General features: G+C 48.9%; 1 protein-coding gene across 2 annotated transcripts in view; it reads right to left on the reverse strand.

Annotated features, from left to right (window-relative positions):
• Window positions 1–23,082, reverse strand: part of TULP4 (TUB like protein 4) — a 229,559-nt gene that overhangs the window by 15,454 nt on the left and 191,023 nt on the right. For both annotated transcript variants that reach the window (XM_070483936.1, XM_044760737.2), the window contains 5 exons: window positions 22,014–22,180; window positions 12,593–12,817; window positions 11,295–11,529; window positions 3,653–3,797; window positions 560–704 (listed from right to left, as the gene is read on the reverse strand). In XM_070483936.1, coding sequence (XP_070340037.1) covers window positions 560–704; window positions 3,653–3,797; window positions 11,295–11,529; window positions 12,593–12,817; window positions 22,014–22,180 — 917 coding nt within the window. The remainder of the gene's footprint in view (window positions 1–559; window positions 705–3,652; window positions 3,798–11,294; window positions 11,530–12,592; window positions 12,818–22,013; window positions 22,181–23,082) is intronic.

Here is a 23,082-nt window from a genome sequence, read left to right on the forward strand (position 1 = left end):
AAGGGCGTTATAAACAAGATGCTCTGGGATTACTGTGGCTGCGCCAGGGAAGGAAGCCTTCACGACAGAGGTGAAGTTCCACGTGGAAGCACGCAGGCAGAAACAAGGGTGGGGGGATGGAGCGAGCGACCAAGCAGGGCAAATCGCAAAGGTGCGAAGAGGTGAGTCGACAGTGCGGCTGTGGCACCTGGAGAGGAGGGGGCGTCCAGGGGGACAGAGGGAAGGACAGGCCGGGCCAGGCGGTGGGGCTGCGACCAGGGATTGGCTCCTGTGGACACTGGGAGTCAGCGAAGGGGCAGAAGCGGCTTGGGGGAGCAGAGGTGAGAAGTGCGGCTTTGTCTCACCCAGAGCCACCCGTGAGAAGATTCCTGTGGCAACAGGGGGATGCCCGGGAGGGAAGGAGGTTCCTCGGGATGTGGTCGTGACGGGGCCCAAAGGAGGGCAAACGGGCTCTAGTTCTCTACGCCAGGACTGCAACTGCAGTGACAGGCACGGGGTGGGGGGGTAGGAGGGTTCAGCCACCATCATACTGTGTGACCCACCCGAAAGAGCACACTACCTGAGTGATGTCTTCAAAGGGAAACTCTCTCCGCGTCAGGCTGGGCGAGCCGATGGAGGGCTTGCGCATCGGCAACCGAGGAGACCTGGAGATCTCCTGAGCGGCCCGGGACAGCTTGGGTGACTTCCGAGCCTCAATGTTGATCCTGTGGAGACAAGGCCAGGAGGTCAGGCACCCACGGTGGGGACGGCGCCCGCACTCTCCTTCAACTCCTACCAGTCAGCGTGAATATCACACTCCCAGGGGCCAGGTCCCCCAATTTAACCAAGTCCCTCCTGCCTGCTTTTGCCTTATGAACGGGAGGAAAGAAGGACACAATTGTATATCGAGTAATATAGACTGAAAAACACAGTGGGCCAGCCCCGGTGGCCTAGTGGTTAAATTCAGTGTGCTCCCCTTTGGTGGCCAGGGGTTCAGTTCCCAGGTACGGACCTACGCCACTTGTCTGTCAGCGGCCACGTTGTGGTGGCAGCTCACATACAAAATGAAGATTGGCAGTGGATGTTAGCTCAGGGAAAATCTTCCTCAGCAAAGAAAAAACAAACGAACCCCCAAAACAATAAAACTATAGTGAGATTCAATCAAGCAATTCATTTGTAAAGAACTCCAGAGAATTAACTTTCACTTTCAACTGACTAATGTAAGTTTAGAATTGTCCACGTGCCTTCTGCCAGGGGTCTGCAAAATCAGCGCTGGGAAAAAGGGCAGTGGGAAGAGTCTTTCTCACCTTAAGGCCACAATGACTTTATAATTGCTAAGCTAATGGTTGGATGTCAACAGACTTACCTAGCATTCCACCACCTGCAATATTTAAATCAAATCAGTAGATCTAAAGTTTTTTTGTTGCCTTTTGATCCTATGTTCTATCTCTGGTCCTCAGTTCCTTTGCTTATAACACGGGGACACGTGTTTAAAGCCAGTCGACCCCAAAGAGAGTGTCACACAAATGAATATGGTAAGTTTGATGATTTCCATCAAAGCACTGAGCCTCATAGGTACGGCTTGAGAGCTTGATGAGACATCTAGGGCTCCCAAAGTGTGGGAGGACGGGGGACCCACCCGGTTACAGCTGTGAGTGAGGACAACTAGCCTGGCTGCTACGTAGGGGGATTCAACACAGGGAAAGATGGAAGGAAGGAGGACCGGACTGCAACACCCAGGAGATTTACAAGGCCATTTACAGTGAAGGACTGCTCCCTAGGTGTTAAACGTTCTCTCTCCTTCCATAATGGGAAAAGTCAAAACACTGTAGATGTGTAGGAAAGTTCATAATTTTATTTGCAATTTTAACAAGCCTAGAATGAAAATGAAAAAAATAAATCAATCAGATTGCTGGATATCTGGATATCTATATGGGGAAAAAAATGAACATTTACTCCCAACTCACACTATACACAAAAATTCATCTGAGATCTAACTGTGAAAGCTAAAACTATAAAGCTTCTGGAAGAGAAAAGAAGAATGTCTCATGACCTTAGGGTGGACAAAACCATTTCCTAAACAGGACACGAAAAGCACTAATCATAAAAGAAGAAATTCCTGTGTTAGACTACACAGCAATCCACATATCTGCCACAGGACTCAGCTAGGATCTATAGAGACTCTTACAACTCCAGAAGAGAAAAACAATAAAAAACGGCAGAAGACTCGAACAGACACTTCACAAAAGAAGATAACCAAACAGCCAATAAACATATAAAAAGCTGCTGAGCATCATCAATCACTGAAGATGTTAGGATTAAACTACCCTGAGATACCACTACACACCCACCAGAATGGATACAATTATTTTAAAAAACTGATAAGACACTGTAGGTGAGGATGGAAGCAGCTGGAACTCTCATAGGCTGATGGTGGGAATTTCAAATGGTACAACAGTCACCTCGGAATGCTGTTTGGCAGTTTCCAATAAAGTTACACACGTCTACCCCAGGGCCCTACAACTCCCTCCTAAGGATGTACCTGAGATAAACGAGTGCATGCATCCCCAGAAAGGCTTGTAGAAGAGTGTCTACAATGGTTTTGCTCATGATAGCCCCAAACTGGAAACTACCAAATATCCATCATTTGGTAAATGGAATAAACAAATTGTAGCATATTCATTACAATGGAATTCCACAGAGTAAAAAATAAAAACAAACTATTGACACACGCAACAACATGAATGAGTCTCAAAATCATTATGTTGAGCAAAAAGTCAAATAAAAAAAGTACTTATGGTTTGACACCATTTATATGAAGTTTAAGAACAAGCAAAACCAGGATGACAGAAGTTCCAACAGCGACTGGTCTCAGGAGTGGGTATCGGATGGAAGGGGGCACGAGGGAACTTGCCAGGATGATAGAAATGTTCTTCATCTTCAACTAGGTGAATACGCTGGTTCACCAACTGCACATTGCATCACCTGTTTAAGATCTGGACAGGTGCTTATCTGCTCGTAAATGAGACCTTAATTTTGCACAGCGTCACACAATTTTAGAGCTAGAGGGATCTTAGTGAAGACATGGTCCACCCTTTAACTTCCATAGACAAGGAAACTGGTACCCAGCTCACGGATCCGTCCAAGATTACGTCCCCACATTACAGAGCCCTCGGTGAGGGGCCAGGACAAGCAAGGCACGGTTTCTTACCTATGACACCGCAGGCCCCTCTAGCTACTCTCAGCTTTTTGCTACTCTTTAGGACAAACCCTTTGGATTGAAAATTTTTTTTAGTTTATTTTCTCCCAATTACAGCATTAGAGGTATTTGATTTGGCATTCTCTTCAATATGTTACATACACTGTAAAACCTTTTTCTTACTTTTCTCAAACTGGAAGAAAAAACAAGTAAGCCAAGAAGCTATGGCCCCTCCACACCGCCCACCATCAGTGCTACCCTAGAAGTTTTGCGGGTTTAGCAAACTTCCTCCTGGGTGCCTTTTTCTACCCTGAAGGAAAGCTGTAACTACTGCAGGCAGATCTTCCATGTGGAAGGCCCAGACTCCCTCTTGCCGTGCTCCTCTGCTGTGCGTTAACGGGATTCTCCCACAGCCACACACAGCCACGTCTCCAGAGGCTCAGAGAGGGAGGACGCCCTCCAGGCGGAGGTTACCTTGGGAGTTTGGGTGATTTGCTAGCTCGGGAGATTTTGGGAGATTTCTTGGCAGCCCAGTCGTCACTCAGTTCGATGTCACTGGAGTCTGAGCAGTTGCAGCTGTCGATCATGGTAGAAATCAAGCTGTTTCCATAGATTTCATCTGGTAAGACATCAACCAGCAGATTTTAGGGAAGTGATATCAGTTATACTCGCACGACGATGATGACCAGGAACTAAAGGACAGACGACTCTGCAGGCCAGCATTTGAAGTCTACGGGCTGACCCAGAAAGGAGAATAGCACTGTTTTCCTTGTATATATTTCCTGTTATATTTTTAATTATTAAGTATATATTATATTGTATATACTTCCTAGTATATATTCTATTATATACTCTAAGCAAAAGTAAGCCATTATTTCTACTGTTATCAACATGGGCACGGGATTTTAATGCTTGTGGATATGATCTAGTCCAGCACTGTTTCCTGCGCCCAAAGCTAGAGCCAAAATGGCCACACTCTTCTGCCTCACGACACACCAGGCATCCATCTAGGCTCACATGGGCAGCCTGGGAATGCAGGCCTGGCAAGGGGCTTGCTGATTCACAGACGCCTCCAGAATCTGCTCTGACCTGGGACCCGGGAAGGCCCTTGTTGATTCCAGGCCTGCTCTGGACTAGAACCTGGCAGTCAGGTCCATTTAAGGGGCTCCCAGAAGTTTATGCCTGGCATGTCAGAACAGTCTCCTGGAACTGCCACAAGGAGGCCTGGGCGGGGGAGGGGAGGGGTGTGTGTGGCTGGTCCACCCAAGGGAGGTGCCAGCCTGCTTTGAGCAATGGCTGAAAGGGAGATGCGCACAGTAGGACTCTCAGTGGGAACTCTGGGTTCTGCTGAGGGTGCCTGCATGGAAGCCACTCCAGACAGCTTTGCCAGTTGGCCATTAAGTGGAAGACGAGAGGCAAAGAGAGGGGCCCATCACAAAAGTGCAGGGTGGACAAAGCCCATGTCTGACATCCTCCTCGAACTCCCTTCTCCTTTGCCGCCTTCCTCACACCCCCTCACACCCCTTCCCCACCGGGACCCCTCTCTGCCCCACACCCCGGGTCTTCACACACTGGAAGTACCCCATTCTTCAAAATCACCTTGTTTTGCTGAGGAAAGCCTCATCCCCTGAAGGCCCCAAGAGCCTTGCCAGGCAATAAAAAAGCTGAATCATTCAATCACAATGAAACAATGTACAGAATATGAGCAATTTACCACTCAAAAGGGCTGTTTACACTTGAAAGGAGGAGTTTGTAATCCAAACTAATCTTTAGGTTTCTGAACGCGTGGCGGTGGCATCAGTGAACGGGGCCTCTCTGAGGCCACTGGAGGCGGGAAGGACAACTTGGCGTGCCACTTGGGAGGGGGCCGGCTGACATCCAGTCTGAGTTACTGCCTCACCCCCTCTGACACTACTTCCTGAGTCAGAAGGCACGACTGTGAACCCAGCCGGCTAGAGCGGTGTGCATTTGAGTTTGATCAAATAAAAAGGCTGAATTCGCATGCCCCGAGCAGTGCTGTACGTTATTTAATCTACGAGGCCCTGGACCAAAGGAAGCTTGGCCGAGACTGAGAAACGCATGAAAGCCCACAGAACGCGTCCCCGTGTTCACGAGCACAGAGCCAGTTCACCAGCCTGAGGAAACTCAGCCATGCACTGTCCACTCAACTCCTGACCAACCATTAAGGCCAGGATTTCACAGTTGCTATACGCCACTCTGCTTTTCTCCTTTACTCATGTCTCAGTCTGTGCGGGCCGCTGTAACAAAATTCCACAGACCAGGCGGCTTGTGAACAACAGAAATTGAGGTCTCACAGTCCAGAGGCTGGACGTCCAGGATCAGGGAGCCAGCAGGGCCGGGTTCTGGTCAAGACCCTATTCAGGGTTGCAGGGGGCTGACTTCTCGCTGTGTCTTCACCTGGCACAAGAGGCTAGGGATCTTTCTGGAGCCTCTTTTATAAGGCACTGAGCTCATGATTATAAAGGCCCCAGCTCATGACCTAATCACCCCCAAAGGCCCACCTCCTAATACCACCACACTGGGCATGAGGATTCAACATACACACTGGGGGTGGGGGGAGCATAAACATTCATAACTACTTTTTTTTGGTGAGGAAGATTGTCCCTGAGCTAACATCTGTGCCAATCTTCCTCTATTTTTTGTATGTGGGACACCGCCACAGCATGGCTTGATGAGTGGTGTGTAGGTCCGCGCCTGGCATCCAAACCCGCAAACTCTGGGCCGGTGAAGCAGAGTGCATGAACTTAACCACTACGCCACTGGGCTGGCCCCCATAACCACTTTTTTACTGTCTACCACCCCAACTAGTGGAAGGAGAGTTGCCTGTCTTGCCTCCTGTTGGAACCCCAGAGACGAGAACAACCCCAAGACTCGATAAAGACTTCCCGAAAGAAAAAGATCTCGCCCTGCCGCCTGCTGCAGCCCCAACCAACTGCAGCAGGATCCCGGGAGTGGGCACGGGTACTGATGACTGTGAAGGCTCCCCGGTGATTCCCATGTGCAGCCAGGGCTGAGAAGCACTCGCCCAGGAGCAGAGGAAGGACTTGCCCACTGAACGCATTTAAAGGGGCGGCGTGAGAGGAAGGCAGTTGCTTTCTGAGCCGCGGTCGAGTCCTGCTCGTTCGGTGGTACGAGTGCACACGCGCAGGTGCTGCGCTCTGCCCCCTGCCATCGACACAGCTGCAGGTCCAGGGCAGTGCATCAGATCAAAGTGGCGGGAGCCCGGGGGTGGTGGCCACACGGACCTCTTACTTCCAGAGAGTCTGTGTCATCAATCTCTCATGGGAATTCTGCAAGAAACATCCAAGTTGTGGAAAAATGCGAGTTGGGATCGCTCTTTGAGAACCAAAGCCTTAACTATGACGTCTGGGGCTTCACTCCAATTTTGTCAGTTTTCTAGCACATGCTTCTTTCATCTGGGTTGAATGCCTTTTCAAAATACGCAACCTGAATCAGATGTCTTTTTAGAATTTGAAAAAGTCCTCTTTAAGCACAATTTTAATAGCTTTTAAATGTAAGCTCTGTCTCAGTCTGCTTGGACTGCCATAACAAAATGTCATAGACTGGGTGGCGTGAACGACAGAAGTTTATTTCCTCAGTTTGGGAGGCTGGAAGTCCAAGACCAGCATGGCCTGGCTCTGGTGAGGGCCTCTCCCTGACTTGCTGAAGGCCACCTCTCCCTGTGTCCCCACAGGGCCTTTCCTCAGTGTGTGTGTGCAGAGACATCTCTCTTCCTCTTCTTAGAAGGCCACCAGTCCTATGCGATAAGGACCCCACCCTTATAGCCTCATTGAACCTTAATCACCCCTAAAAGCCCTATCTCCAAATACAGCCCCACCCCGGGTCCATACTTCAACTCATGAACTTGGGGGGAAAGACACAATTCAGTCCGTAGCATCCCACCCCGGTTCCCCCTCATTCACGTCCTTCTCCCATGCAAAAGACATTCATTCCGTCCCAACAGCCCCCACAGTCTGAACTCCTTCCAGCATCAACACTAACATCTAAGGTCCAGTCTCTCATCTGAACAGCCTCTCATCAGAGATTCGAGGAACGATTCACACTGAGGCAGAACTCCCTTCCAGCTGTGAGCCTATGAAACTAGACAAGGTATGTGCTTCCAAACGCAAAACACAGTGGTGGGACAGGCAGAGGACAGACATTTGCGTTCCAAAGGGGAGAAACAGGAAAGGAGGAAAAGGGGACAGTTCCAAGTGAGTCCAAAATCTAGTAAGGCGAATTCAATTAAATCTTAAGCCTCAAGAATAATCCTCTCTGGTTTAATACTATGCCTCCAGGCCCCGTGGGATGGCAGTGTCCCCCCAACAGCTCAAGGTGGGGGTCCCCAGGGCTCTGACGGGCTGAGGTCTTGCCCTCAAGGCTCCAGGCGGAGGCTGCTGGCCAGGTGAAACCGAGGCAGTGGCCCTGCTGACCTGTGAATTGCTTTTGGGGTCATTTTTCCCTCTTGAAGAATAGCGCATGTTCCTAGCAGAACAGCTCCACCAGCCCGTCCTGTCGAATCCAAGAAGTCCAGCGGTCTGCCTTCATGTCGTCGTGAACGGATTTTCCAAATCTCCAACTTCCGGTTCCTTTCTGCTTAACAATTCCTTCCATTTCTCTATCTCCTCCCTTCTCATTTTACTAGAAGCCATCAGGAGGAACTAAGCCACTCCTCCGAAACCGCTTAGAAATCTCTCAGTTAAATATCCCATTTCATTGGCTTGCAAGTTTTATCTTCCACAAAATACCAGAACACAGTTCAGCCAAGTTTTTGCCACTTCATAACAAGGATCACTTTCCTCTCGTTTCCAATAACATGTTCCTCATTTCTGTCTGAAACCTCACCAGATACGGCCCTAACGTCCACATTTCTAACATGTACGTCAAACCTCTTCAGCCCCCAGGGGCCAGCCCCATGGCCAAGTGGTTAAGTCCACGTGCTCTGCTTCCGCAGCCCGGGGTTCACTGGTTCAGATCCTGGGCATGGACCTACACAGCAGTCATCAAGCCATGCTGTGGTGGAGTCCCACATAGCAGAACTAGAATGACTTACAACTGGGACACACAACTATGCACTGGGGATTTGGGGAGGAAAACAACAAAATGAAACAACTCTTCAGCCTTGACTCATGACCCAGTTCCAAAGCAGTTTCCACATTTTCGTTATTTGTTACAGCAGCTCCCCACTTCTCAGTACTAAAATCTGCATTAGTCGGGGTTCTCCAGAGAAACAGAGCCAACAGGAGACACACACACACAGAAAGAGAAAGAGATTATAAGGAACTGGCTCATGTGATAATGCAGGCTAAGAAGTCCCAAGGTCAGGGTACCGGCGCGGCTGGGTTCTCGGCCTGCAGATGCTCACCTTCTTGCTGTGTGCTCAGCTCTCATGGCCTTTCCTTGGCCTACATGTGTGTGTGGAGAGAGCAAGCTCTCTCCCTCTTCCTTTTCTTATAAGGCCATCAGTCCTATCAGATCCGGACCCCACCCTTATGGCCTCATTTAACCTTAATTACCCCTTAAAAGCCCTTTCTCCAAATAGTCACACTGGGGGTTAGGGCGTTAATGTGTGAACTGCTGGGGGGGGTGGCGCACAAAATTCAGTCCAGACAAGCCAGACCAAAGATTCCTTTGGAAAATTGGTGAATTTTTGCTAAAAAAAATTACTGGGACTCATGCTATCTATCATGAAAACGCACACTGATAACTCTGAGGAACACATTTGCTAAGTCACCTGGAGATCATTTACAACTGGGGATCACAACCTTCAAAGCGGACAATCCCCTGGGGCCCCCACTAAGTGGCAGATCTCTAGGCCTCGCCCCCAACCTGCCGAAACCATCGAAGGGGCAGGCATGGGACCCTGGAGTCAAGTAAGCGTCCCAGGTGATCTGCAGGGAGGTGGCCCACGGACACATCCGAGACAATGACGTGGAGAGCTGGCAGCGCCGATGGGCTTCTCACAATGAGAAATCCCTGCTCCTTAAAGTCAGGAATCGTTCCCTCCTCTGAACCATGCAGCTGGCAATTAGTCATGTTCTGCCTCGTGAGACATCTTCTATTTCTGTCTTGAGGCATTTAAATCTTGACTTTTTTATTGAACTTTTCAAGTGTGAAGCTGTCTTATCACCCAAAAGGGATTACGAGCTCCGCGAAGGCAGAGGTGCCCTGGTGTTGCGTCACAGGCACAGGGGACTCGAGGACCGCACACAGCAGGCGCTGAGCACCTGCTGTCGATCTGCTTTGCTTTACAACTTTTTAATTCTTTTAATTCCAAAAATGAGACCTCTCCTTCCCCACAGGACTGCTGGCAATCGAGCCAGCCTGCGTGTGGTGGATGAGCTGATAAATGTGACCATTAAGGAGAAGTGGGCCTGGGACGGTCAGGTCAGGTCCAAGCCAGCCAGGTCCGAGGGAGCTGCAGCCTTGGCCCCACAGCACTCCCACCTGCCGCTTCTGTCCTGTTCTTCGGTGGGACATTGATGCACCGGGGGGCACAGAAGCAAGCTCTCCACGTAAGTTCCCGTCAACATGGATCTGAGCATAGGTTTTATAAAACTGTATACACGGGAGGAACCTTAGAGACGATGACCCCCGATGAGAAGAGGTGATGCGCCCCCGGGCTCAGGGCCTTCCCCACACCCCCTGCTGTCATCTCTAACGGCGCTCTTGCCTTCTCTCTTGCCCTGAAAGCGCAGTTTCCTTCTGAGTTAAGCCGGCTGCTCCCCGGTTTTTCTCACTTTGCCTTCCTGCCCTCGGAGTCTTCCCCCTCCTTCCTTTCCACCTGCCTGCCTACCGGCCTCCGATTCCTCTCGCTCTCCCTGCTCTTGGTACTAGTTCTGGCACGACTCAAAAGACGCAATAACTCACTGACGTCCAATTTTGTAAAGTACAGCTTTACTCCTTTCAATTTTACGCACTCACACTGACAGTGGGATGTTGCCGGAGATGCCGGGCCTTCCCATAAAGAAAAGCAGACAGAGGTGGACCAAATATGTAAAATACTGAAGCGGGCAAGTGAGGCCAAGGTTGAAAAGGCCCACGGCATGTGACACTAGGAGAACTGTGGTCATGCTACATGTCACAGCGGCTTCAGGGACCTAACAAGGGGCAGCGGCCAGTCTAATGGGCGGGAAGGTGAGCTGGGAAGTGGAGAGAACAAGTACGAACTACGAAAACGAATCCATTTCAACCCACGTTGTCTCAAGGTCAGGCGCTTGCCAGGCACTGGGGGTGCAAGATGACTCAGTTGCCTCCCTCCAGGCTCTGAGGACTCAGGGACTGTGTGCCCCGCAGGATGCCAGCAGCTGACTGACTGACAGGTGACAGGCACACAGGGTTGCTCACTCTGCTCTGGGTGACAGGCGGAAGCTCATAGGCGGTGGTGGAACGTTTGAGCCAGCAGGTACAGCTGAGGGGGCCTCGGGCCTCGACAGTCACTACCACCAAAAGGGCGAAGTCCCTCCCGGGAGCTCACACTCTGGGATCCTGGAGAGAGGTGCACAGCGAGCGCCCTGAATACGTCATGAAGATCGGTACAGGAGGGAGCTCTCAGAAGGAGTGATTCGTCATGCCAAATCTTTATGGACCGGCAAGAATTCTCCTTGGGAATCAGCTAAAAAGCGGCTAATGTGGATTAGCGAGAAGTGAGATTGCAGCAGGAGGCTGAAGGTCTGAAACGTTTTATTCCATCATTTGCACAGGGAGGGCAGTGACGGCACCTCACTGTTATTGTCACTGTCTCAATAGTACCCGAAGGCCCTCGATGAACACCTGATCAATAACTGGAAGAGGAAGCTGTTCCCGGAAGGGCTGTGCCAGCTTCCTCTCCACTGAGAGCCGATGCTTCCTCTATGCACGGCCCCAGCCACACGGAGCCTTACGGAATGCTCTTAAAAACCTGTCAGAAAGTCCACTTAGAGAATCGGGAACTGCAATGGGATTTTGGAAAGGGAGTGGCTTCAAGGACGTTGCACGCTAGCCGACGCAGGCTCCCGTTTCACAGACAGGCACTGTCTTTGTGCGGTTGCTCAGGATCCCCACTCTGCAACCACCCCCGAGCACAAGGTCCACGGTCCTGCGGCGAGGGGCCCACCTGCTTTGCTGTCTGTCCGCGGGTCCATGATGACGAACTCCGGCCGCAGCTTGCTGACGCGCCGCCCCTTGAGGATGGGCACGAGCCCGCCCAGGTACTCCAGGTAGAGCGTGTAGCATGGGCCGCCCACCTCCGGGTCGTCCTCCGTGCGCTTCATGGTGCAGTGCAGACGCTCGTTGCCGGCCGACGGGTAGCTGACAAAGTCGCGCATGTTGTTGGGGTCTGGAATGGGGGGCTGGAGGCAGGACATGGAGAGAAAAGAGTGCGCACGTCACTGATTACCCTGGCAGAGCACTGGCGGGCAGCTCGGGGGCATTAACCACATGGTGCGGAAAAGTGAGTCCCACTCTGGGGGCGTCAGAATCTGCTGGGGGCTTTAAAAAATCCCTAAGCCAGGATCCCACCCAGACGATCAAAGTGGACTCTCTGGGGGTGGGCCTGGGCATGCGTATTTTCTAAAAATTCCCTGGGTGATTTTAATGAGCAGCCAGGGCTGAGAGTCACTGGTGCTGAACCCAGATTGTAAAGCAACTTGAAAAAAATATCACAGCAGATTCCCAAACTCTGATGTTCTAGGAAAAAAGTAAGCAACAAGTCAATCTGATACTTAGAAGCAGAGACAGAATACAAAAAAGAGAACACAGGGAAGAACCTACAGTGCGGAGGGCCCGAGGTTACAGGGAACTCAGACTCCAACAGCCACTGGCAGGCAGAGTCCACACACTACCTATGACAACAGACCGGTTCTCAGGCTACAGTCAGCACATAGGACGGCTGACCTAAGGGCTGGGTGGGGGTTGCCCCCCTCAGCACAGCGGTGAGGAGAGCAGGCCCCAGGATCAACAGGGTCTCATCCTGACAGTTCCCCTAATGAGCCATGGAGCAAGTCCCTCACTTCTGGGAACACGTCTCCTGCTTTCTCACGTGGGAATAATGGCAGCATCTGCCAGGAAGTCAGGATGGAACAAGACAGACTGATCATCCGGGCAACACACCAGTCAAGCTCAGAATACCGCCTCTGCCATGAGAAAGCTTGTGTGCATCACACAAGGCGAATCTCTCGTGGACACTAACGGTGATGCTGGGGACGGACTGCATGTGTGGGAGACCGTGGCAGAACTCTGCAGAGCCGCACACCTTCATCACCCAGACGCACTTGTCAAGGAGCAGACACGCTTCTGTGCTCCTGCCCTGGGATTCTCCAGTCTTCCCTGTCTCTGCCCTCCTCGTGGCGAGCCTTCGGGAACAGGCGGCCAGCAGGGGTGAGGCAGGAGGAGAGGGTGGGTGGAGGGCTTTACCTTGATGGTGGGGATGAAGGCAGTGGAGAGGTACGAGCAGAGGCGGGGGGGCAGCGTCAGCTTGCTGACGTCCTTGTCTTCTCGCAGGGCGCTGGCAATGGCCTGCTGGCACAGCAGCTGCAGGCTGGACACCCGGTGCTCCACACGGACCACGTACAGGGCCGGCCCTGACGCCATCAGCAGCCGCGAGTCCCGGTGTCCCCAGCAGATGGAGATGATGGGGCGCTGCCAAGAAGCGAAGGGAGACCACGCTTAAGCTTTTGCTCTGGTGGAAAGCAAAGAAGATCACGCACGCTTGCGTCACGCAAAATCAAGTGACCAGATAGTTCCTGAGTATACCGGGTTTAAAAAGCACAATAGAGGATGTTAAATACTATATTGTAAAAATCTAATATTTCCATCGAAAAGTAGTTAGATCTCCAGGCCAGAGCACGAAGCTCTGGAACAGTTTTACAAAGTCCTTTTACATGTATTATCTCATTGAATTCGGTGCCATAAAACCTCACTTAGCTTTCAGGGCGTTTCTGCCAGGAGATGCCATCAGCCTGGGGGACAGTACCCCACACTCCTTACTGAAGCTCGGTATCTGGATCCCCAAGTAACCGGTGGTAGGTCCTCCCATGGCTTGGGGAGGTGGTGAGGAGGAAGACCAGATGGCCCTCCCTTTTGTCCTGCCAGGGAGCATTTCAGAGTCAAACCAACCCCAGATTTGGGGTCACGAGCTGTGTGACCTGGGGACTATGACATAACCCTTGGGAGTCTCCTACCTTCTCATGAGCAAAATGGGAGCTGTGAGGACTAGAGGAGATGAACGACGTCAAGTCCTCTGGGCCCTATCATGGGTTGTAACCCACAGAGGCTAAATCACCGTTACTCTCAGCCATCCTCGAGCTGGTGGGGCAGAGAAAGAAAGCAGAAAGCTATCCGGAAAGGGGAGAGAGGGGAACACCGCTCCCGTGGCGGCCGCCCGAGGGGTCTGTGGCCATCGCTTGCTTTGAGAAGGCAGGCTGAAATCCAAATGTGAAAGTCAGAAACCCATTGTACTGAAAAAAATGCAAAGCTGAGGGGTGCCATCTACGGAAGATGAGCCCAGGAGGAGAGAGGGGGGCAGAGCGGGTGATGGAGAAGCAGCGAGGGAACTTCACTCCGACCCGGACAGATGGAGCGCTCATTTAATGAGGTCTTGAGGGGTTTCAACGATCAGAAGTGAGGATATCAGATCTTTTATATGAATGACAGATAGGAACAGAATATTCACAACGCTTTAGTGACAAACATCAAGATAAAAGGAACACATGAAGACACTTGCTTAAAAACAGCCTCCAGGGTCGGCTAATCCTGGTTTCAACTTCAAAACAAAGCGCCAGGCTGAAGGTAACTCAAGTTCCATTTCCATCAGTGAGGCCAGGCAGCCGCAGCCCCCTGGAGGAGGACCATGGGGCCTGGAACTCAAGTCTGGGGGCTTCCAGGGTACTTCCAGGATGGGCCTCCTTACAGGAGGAACCCACACAGAGGGGAGACCCCAGAGAGGGGCCTGTTAATTTAGAGCAAGACATAACCACTGCTGAAGACAGGGCGGACAACACATTAAAAATACACACACAAGTTCTCTGGTATCATCAACCCCATAAGGGCAGGTTAGGACGCCAAGTTTTATTCGTACCAAAGTCATGCTTAATCTTAAAGATATATGCTGCCTGCCACCGCTGAGCCTCCTAAGATAACATTTACAGCCTAGAGCTCAAGTCACGAAGGACATTTTCACTTCATACAATCTGACTGGTTGGGACTGGCTGGAGAAATCCCAGACACTTCTTTCTCCCAGTTTCTCATTACTTTTGAGCCCATCTATCGGACATGCCAAGGGTTACTATGTACAAATTATATGTATACTTATTTATCCTCCTGTGTCCGCCCTCCTTCTAGTTCTGTTTTTCATAGTAACTCTCTCTACGTAAAAGTTGATTACAAGTTTGGGGAGGATCTTATATAAAACTGTCATTATGATAAGTACGCATCTCTTACATCTTTGTACAAAGGAACCTAAACCAGTTAAACTGGATAAAAATCCTCTCCGTTACATTTACATATATAATCACTATGCATTGTAACAAAAATAACAATTATGTCTTAAAAACTTACCACATTCCAATAGCACCTTAAGTTATCTTGATAAGCACATACATTATCTCATTTAATGCTCTCAGGTCTACCACATAGGTATGATTATTCCCATTTAACATACAAGGAAACTGAGCTAAGAGAGGCTAAGTAACTTGGTTACAGCCAATAAATAGGAGAGCTGCAATTCTTACCGGCTTCCCCCTCAACCCCACAGCTTACGCTCATCTTACAAGGTGGTGTCTCTCTTAAGTGTCAGTACAGTGATACAAGCACGAAAGAATGTGTCACGTCCCACTAACAAATTTAACTATAATCACAAAGTAACAAACCCAAATTCTCCCCTCAGTTCTCCCCATAAGCCATTTGCTCAAGGCCATTTTACTCAGAAAGAACCCAAACAACATGTCTGTAGAAAAGGCAAATAGACAAGAAGAGAAACAGCCTGCATAAATAACCAACGGACAATGACCAGAATGATTCATTAGGGCAGAAAAGGATCCACAGGTCATGTGGGCCCACAAGTGGAGATAAGTAGCCAAGTAGTCCTGGTAGATAAGCATGAAACAGCAGTGGGCAAGGACTGTGCTGCTCCACATCGGGCATCGCATCAATGAGGACAACTTAGAATTCTTGGCAAGAAAGAGTGAAAGGGCTTGAAAGGTGTGAAAACTAGACCCCAGAAGAACAGAGCTGAAATTCGGTAGCCTGGAGAAGGGATCTCTGCAGGGTCTCAACGGCGTACTTGTTCTCTGGAGCCAGGGTACCAGGAAACCCCTGCCTTCACGAGCAGGATGAGGACCCTAACGGGAACGTACAGTTCAGTGATTTGGGGAGCAGCGTTCACTCACTCGCCCAAGTCAGGGACAGTTGATTTAGCTCAGCAAAGGGGGGAAAAGATGCCCATTTAATAAAAATGATTAAATAATTAAACATGATTATGGCACATGCTCCATGTAAGACAATGAAGTAGCAAAATCAATACTGGTACCCTCGCCATAATAAATGCTAAGGCTGTATGAGAAAAATAAGAAAGAATTTACAAACAGTGAGGGCAGACCCTCTGGTCTGAAGATTTTGAGGTCTCACTGATGTGGGGAAATTGATTACTGTAATTACCACCGAGTCTGAGGCCAGGCGGTAGGGCCACGACCTCTCAGCATCCCATAAGTCCTGGAAGGAGGTCCTTTTATGTGGCATCTAACGCAGGCATGGTGGGTATAGTTAACAATACTGTACTGTATCCTAGAAAGGTGCTAAGAGAGCAGATCTTGAATGTTCTCACCCCAAAAAAGAAATGGTAATTACGTGACGTGACGGAAGGGGTAGCTGACCTTATGTCACTAATCACACTGCAATATATAAGCGTCATCACATCCACGTGCTGTACATCTTAAACTTACACAGTGTTCATGTCAATCACATATCAATAAAGCTGGAAATAAGCACATAAATAAGTAAGAAAACTAACACACACAAAATCCTCTTACACCTTTTTTATACTTTTTAATATGTCATCTTGCTTTTTTAAAGTCTCACTTCTTTTTGGCGCTCATTTCCCTGTGCTGTTTCCTGGTACTCCGGTCTACAGAGCCCTCGCTACAGATGTTCTGCTGTTTCAGAAAGAAGGGGAGTCAAAGTGGAGGAAAGCGCATGTGCCTGCAGACACGGGGCATGGGGCATCTTCATTTCTCAGCCTCACAGTCAGCGATTTCTGTCACTCCGTCCCCTAGGATCTGCCACACTGGCGGGACACGAGGCTGCCCTGTCTGCTGGCCCACAGCCCTCACCCGCAGCACACGGTCCTCCCCAGGAACTGCTCACCCACCGGGATCCGCCGCGGTGGAAGAGAAACGCACACATGTTCAACTTCCATAAACCTGGGAACACACAAGCGTGCACACACGCAACTCCCACAGATTAATGTTTTTGTTTGAACAGCTGCCATCTGCTAGGGAAAACCTCAGCTGTAAATCTGTGGACTTCCTCTCTTTCTCAAATTACACAAAATGACTATTTTTGGAACTGATGGCTAGAACCGTGAAGTTGATAACATTCGAATCTTAATTTGCGTAGGGAAGTTCACAGATTTTGCGGGTCTAAATTCAAGGCAAAAGGGCAGGAAAATGAGGTGCATTCTGGGGAGCGTTAGTGGAGCACAATCCAGTGCTTTGGTCAGTCTGATGGAGCGAGAGCTGTTACTCTGCTGGAGGGGTGCGGGCGCTGTTCGTGGGGAGGTTAGGCGAGTGGTTAGTGCACAGCCAAGGTGTCCCCAGCGTCTCCCTCTCAGTGTCTGATGCTGAGCCACTGAACAGGAGCGTGGGTGCCTGGCTCTCCTTCCCTCCCTGCTACAGCATCATGGAATGTGCTAACAATGGCCGCTTTCAACCCCTTACAGCACATGAAGAAGACACGCTAAATACCCCCACCTTATCTCCTGCCGCCACACAATACATGCCATGCGTCCGTCCGATCATTTATTCATCTACTGAGTTGTCAACCAGTCATTCAGAAAATATCTGTTAAATGTGTCCAATGGGCCAGACACAGGCCAGGTGTCAGGGGACTGGCCCTGAATAAAACAAATTCCCGGCCCTCACAGAGCTGACACGCTGAGGTGGGAGGGGGAGAGGGTCTCTGATGGGGACCACCTGACACGGGGAGGTAGTGAACAGGCTCTGAGGTGAAGAGGACAGGTGGCTGGAGAAGGAGTGAGGGGGTCGCTTCAGGCAGAGGCGGGCAGAGGACGCTGCGCCCCAGAGGAGCCCCAGCCCAGGCCTGACTGAGAGCTTGTTCACTGTTTGAACCCGGAGTGAAAGCGGCCTCCCCGCATCGCTGCTGTGCGCATGGCAGTAAGCTGCACGGAATCCTCGCAACCTTCCAGAGGAAGGAAAAGCAGGGTATCCTTCCACACTAAAGAGAAGCTGCTCAAGCAGGATTAGAGTCAACGGACAGCACCAGGGCCCCGGCCAGCCCCGCGGGCCCGAGAGAGGGCAGGCGAGGCTGCCCAGGTGCACGGTTTCCGCTGAAGGGCCGGGCTGGGGACTGGAGGCTGCGAAGGCCCCGGAGCCATCCCTGGACTCTGTCCCTCTCTGCAGCTCCCCTAGGAAGGCGGGTCTCTGTCTTGGCGGAAACGTACTTCAGAAGTTTCAGAGCCCCTGGCGGAAGGGGATGTTTAGCGTTTGTGCAAGTGTGTGCGAAGAAGGGAAGCCTTCTAGAACAGTTCACTCTTAAACAGACCAAGGTGGTGGCTTGTCACCATCTAATTGTGCTGGTTGGAGCCATGGACAGTCTTGAACATTAAGGTTCAATGATCTGGCCACCAACCAAGCTGCAGTAACGAAAGCTAGCTCAGGATTCAGTCACCCAAACCTCCGTTTTAAGGGAACACACCCTTCTTGTATTTTGTAAGCAGACGACCCCAGGAAGGATTTTCTCATCTGTTTAACAGCAAACAACGGGAAACGCAACCCGTGGCAGCTTCGTGAGAACAGGTGGAGTCAATCCTCCACAAAAGGAGGCAAAGACGCTTTTGCCAAAGGATTCTCCTTCAAGAGCACAGACGTGTATGGCCACAGACGCGCGCTCTGACTTGATTTTCAGTTCCCACACCCATCTTCTTCCTCTTCCTTCTCTCTTCATTTTTTACCCAAATATGTTACAGCAACAACTGAATCTTATAGAATATAAGGTGACTCCTTCCAACATGCCTTGAATGCAAAAAAAAGTTCATAAAGCTAAAACAGAACAAAAACCCAACCAACCAACCAAAACCCAGACCCAAACTGCTGAAGCCTGCAACTTCAGTCAGCAGTGCTAATGCTACTGCTTATCAGATATGCAATTACATATAGACAGTCACAGATAACAGCTAATGAAATGAATTACAGAATTTTAAATTACAACAGGTAGGAAGGAAAGGAAAATAAATTAGAGCGTATTTCCCTGTACGAGCTTCGGCCACAGGCACTGCTGCTGGGAGTAAATCAGGAGAACCCATTTTAAAGCCTAGGCTGCCAGACGTTGGCGGCGGGCAAGGGCTTTGTATGCAATAACCTACAACCCAATTAACTCGGAAATAAATTATCCAATCTAAACAGCATTTAGTTCTTTTCATAAATAGTGCAATAAATTGCCTAACTTCCTTCCTGCTATAAAAATGTCCCTGCCTTTGGACAACTTGAACAGCACAGCACAGATAACATGCGATTTTAGAATCATTACAGACAAGAATTAAGTTGGTGCTACATGTAATTTACATTGTACTCGCTTTTTAATAGCATCATTATTTAATTTTATATTATTGAGGCAATCTTTTCAATGGCTGAAACAGACCCTCGAATGAAAAAAAATCAATAATTTATTAAAATGCTAAGACGCTGCACAGATATTTTCCCCCAAAGGAAGCTCAGCCAAGCCCCTCCCTTATCTGTGAGCCCCAAGTAGTTTCAATTCTGCACTTATGTTAGTTTCACGAGAAAGTCAAGGAGAACTTTTGCAGTGATTAACGTCATCAAGCCTCTACTACATTCTAGGCACAGTGAAGATCAGGAAAATACAGAAAATGTGGGTTTGACTTCAAGAAAATAAGACAAACAGCAAAATGCACTATATGCCACAGGTGTTAAGCACCCCAAGGGTTCACAGAGAAGAGGGGTCCCAATCATCAGGCAGATTTACAAAAAGATTTATTAAAAAAAAGGCCGTGACTGTGCTGGCATTGAGGAGGATGGATTTCCCGAAGCTGAGGTGGCAGGAAGGACATTCCCTGAAGAGGGAACAGAAGGCCAGCAGGAAGGGTGTCCTGAGTCAGACAGAAGAGTGGAGAATGCTGAATGTACAACTTGGAGTATGTTTCAGTACTTTGATTCACAAATATGCTAATAAATATGAAAGCCTTACTAACTCAGAAAGAGCTGAAAATTCCCATCCTCTCCTACTCATCTTTCAGTCAGGCTAGGGAAAGCTAGCATGAGACCTGACTGGGAAGGGCACATAGCTACTGCTTCAAACAATCAACAGAAAGAACTAAAGAAAGCACATGTTGACAAGTATCCATCCATCAGTCCACAGAGCAGATATTTACAGACCACCTGCTATGTTGCAGGCAATGCACTGGCAGGAGGCTCACAAGCATAAACAAGGCAGTCTCTCCCTCAACCCCCAATCCGAGGGACTCCAGGATCTATGTTTCTTGCCCCATTCCTTGGCCTCACGCTAACAGCCTCGACTCTACCCCACTTCAGCTTTCCCCGGTTCGCCTCATCACCTGGAACTACTTCACTTCTAAAACAGGAAGCTGAGTTTCCGATCCAACCACAGCTTCCCAGCCTGTGTTTATCGCTTCTTCTTGAACGTGCCTTGTTATGATTTCACACTTCCCAGTCTCGGGTCACAAAGCATCTACCCACCCAGATTCCAGGACTGCACATTTCAATAACATCCTTAGTAGTTCTCTAAATTCCATTTTTTGTTTTTCTGTTACATTAATCTTCCCAATTCCTAACTTTAGGCAACCTGGACCACTTCTGCCTCTAGGGGTTGTAGAGAAGGCACGCACAGCACTGAGTCCCACTTTAAAAGCACACTATCCAGCTTTGGCAGGGACTTAATTTCAGCTTATTACCTTGAAGGGCTCCTGTATCATATTCCTGTACACTAGCACTCAGGGCTTGGGGCTCAGTGCCAGCTGCACAGGGCCCCTCAAAACAGGTTTGCTGGATGCTTGAACAAACGAGTGGACAAACAGATTTATTTGCCCATAGAAGATATTACATCATCAAAAGATAACTTTAAATCCTACAACTCAACAGCAAAAAAACAAATAACCCAATTAAAAAATGCACAAGAGTCTTGAATAGATATTTCTCCAAAGAAGATATAGAAATGGCCAATAAGCACATGAAGAGATGCTCAACATAACCAATCAGCAGGGAAATACAAGTCAAAACCACAAGGAGATACCATCTCACACCCATTAGAAGGGCTACTACAAAAAAAAAAAAAAGAAGTGTTGGCGAGGGTGTAGAGAAGCTGGCATGCTTGTGCATGGTTGGTGGGAATGTAAAAAGGTGCAGCCACCATGGAAAAGAGTACAGCAGTTCCCCAAAAAATTAGAAATAGAATTACCATATGATCTAGCAATTCAACTTCTGGGTATTTATCCAAAAGAATTGAAAGCAGCGTCTCAAAGAGATATTTGTGTACCCCTGTCCACAGCAGCATATTCACAATAGGCAAAAGGTGGAAGGAACCCAAATGTCCATTGAAGGATGAATGGATAAACAAAATGCGGTACATCCACACAATGGCATATTGTTGAGTCTTAAAAAGGAAGGAAATTCTGACACATACTACAATATGGATGAACCTTGAGGACATTATGGTAAGTGAAATAAGCCAGTCACAAAAAGACAAATACTGTATGACTCCGCGTGTATGAGGGGTGTAGAGCAGTCGAATTCATTGAGACCGAAAGGTAGAGAGCTTCAGTTTTACGAGATGAAAAGCTCTGGAGATTGGGTATATCATAACTTAACACACCTAACACTACTCAACTGGACACTTAAAATGGTTAAGATGGTAAGTTTTATGTGTATTTTACCGAATGTTAAAAAAAGATATATTTAAATAATTTATGCCTGCATCTAATTACAAATTTCCCCAAATCTGGTGTACCTGCCTCTCTGATGAGCTGCAAAGGTTAGGACAGAGTCCCTCGCTTATTATCAGCCCCATCAATGGTCAGCTCAGTCCCAGACCCATCTCCACGACCCCCCACTAAGCACTTCATCCTCCCCCATGACAGACACAGACCAGAAACAAACTGGTCTAAAGATTTATAGGGAATAAAAACAGACAGAAAGTCTAGACCTGTGCATACTTTCTTAAAGACCTTTAAGTTTTTTTATTTATTGTTTAACAATAATTTAGTCAAAATGTAAAAATACATTACTAGCATAACAAACATAAAGTCAGTGTGAATAAATGCAGATTCAGCATTTACTTCTGCAAGTTTCCGATTTCTCCTTGAGACTGAGGACACATACCAGCTCGCTCGGCTCACTCACTGTCCACTCATCCGACTGGGGAATGGAATAAAGTATTCTGGCTATAGGGCAGAAACTTCTTTTTCTCTTATTTCTTCTAGTTTATACCCCATAATTCAATTAAAGTCAACAAAAGATTAAAATCTGTCAAAGACAATTATAATGAGCATAACCGACTGATGAACATTTAACAGAGATCAGGGGCCTACAACACAGTGGCGTCACAGTGAGTGCCTGACACACATTCTTACTTGCACAAGCGTGTCCAGTGTGAAGATGTGCTCCCCTCGAACGTTGTAGAACTTGACCATGGCACTCTTCAGCAGAGGGCCGCTGGGAAGGTCGCCAAGCTGCGTTTGCCGTTCCATACCAGCTACTGCCAGGAGGTCTCCCTGTGTGCACCACTGGGCCACCACCTCTGAAACCCAAAGAAGAAACGGTCAGCACAAGGATGTGACCCTTCCTGAACCTTTCACTTACGTAGTTTAAAACACAGAGCAGCCCAGCAAATACAATGGCGGCTCTTCCCCTTTCTCCCATGAAGACAACGGCTACCCACTGCTCTGAAGACAATAGAGACTATTTCAAAACAGGCATTTATTACATGGATGGGATTGCAGATCCCCTGAAACATAACTAAATGCGTCAAAAACTATACATATGTATGGGGACGGCCTGGTGGCATAGTGGTTAAGTTCGCACCTTCCGCTTTGCTGGCCTGGGGTTCGCAAGTTCGGATCCTGGGTGCGGACATGGCACCGCTTGGCAAGCATGCTGTGGTAGGCGTCCCACATATAAAGTAGAGGAAGATGGGCACGGATGTTAGCTCAGGGCCAGCCTTCCCCAGCAAAAAGAGGAGGACTGGCAGTAGTTACCTCAGGACTAATCTTCCTCAAAAAAAAAAAAAAAACCCCAAAAAAACTATACATATGTATGGGGACAGCCTGGTGGCATAGTGGTTAAGTTTGCACGCTCCGCTTTGGTGGCCTAGGGTTCGCAGGTTCAGATCCTGGCCGTGGACCTGGCACAGCTCATCCAGCCACACCATGGTGATATCCCACATAAAACAGAGGAAGATTGGCACAGATGTTAGCCCAGCGACAATCTTCCGCAAGCAAAAAGAGGAAGACTAGCATCAGATGTTAGCTCAGGGCCAGTCTTCCTTACAAAACAAACAAACAAACAAACAAACAAACCAACCAAAGCATATATGATAAAGCTGGCATGTTAAATGTCTAACTCAGTACCAGCATCTCCATCACGGGACTTGCAGAACTGAGAGAGCAGGTAAGATAGAAAAACCTATGACTGCACATCCTA

This window comes from Equus asinus, chromosome 1 (assembly GCF_041296235.1).
Source record: "Equus asinus isolate D_3611 breed Donkey chromosome 1, EquAss-T2T_v2, whole genome shotgun sequence".
NCBI classification, from domain to species: Eukaryota; Metazoa; Chordata; class Mammalia; order Perissodactyla; family Equidae; genus Equus; species Equus asinus.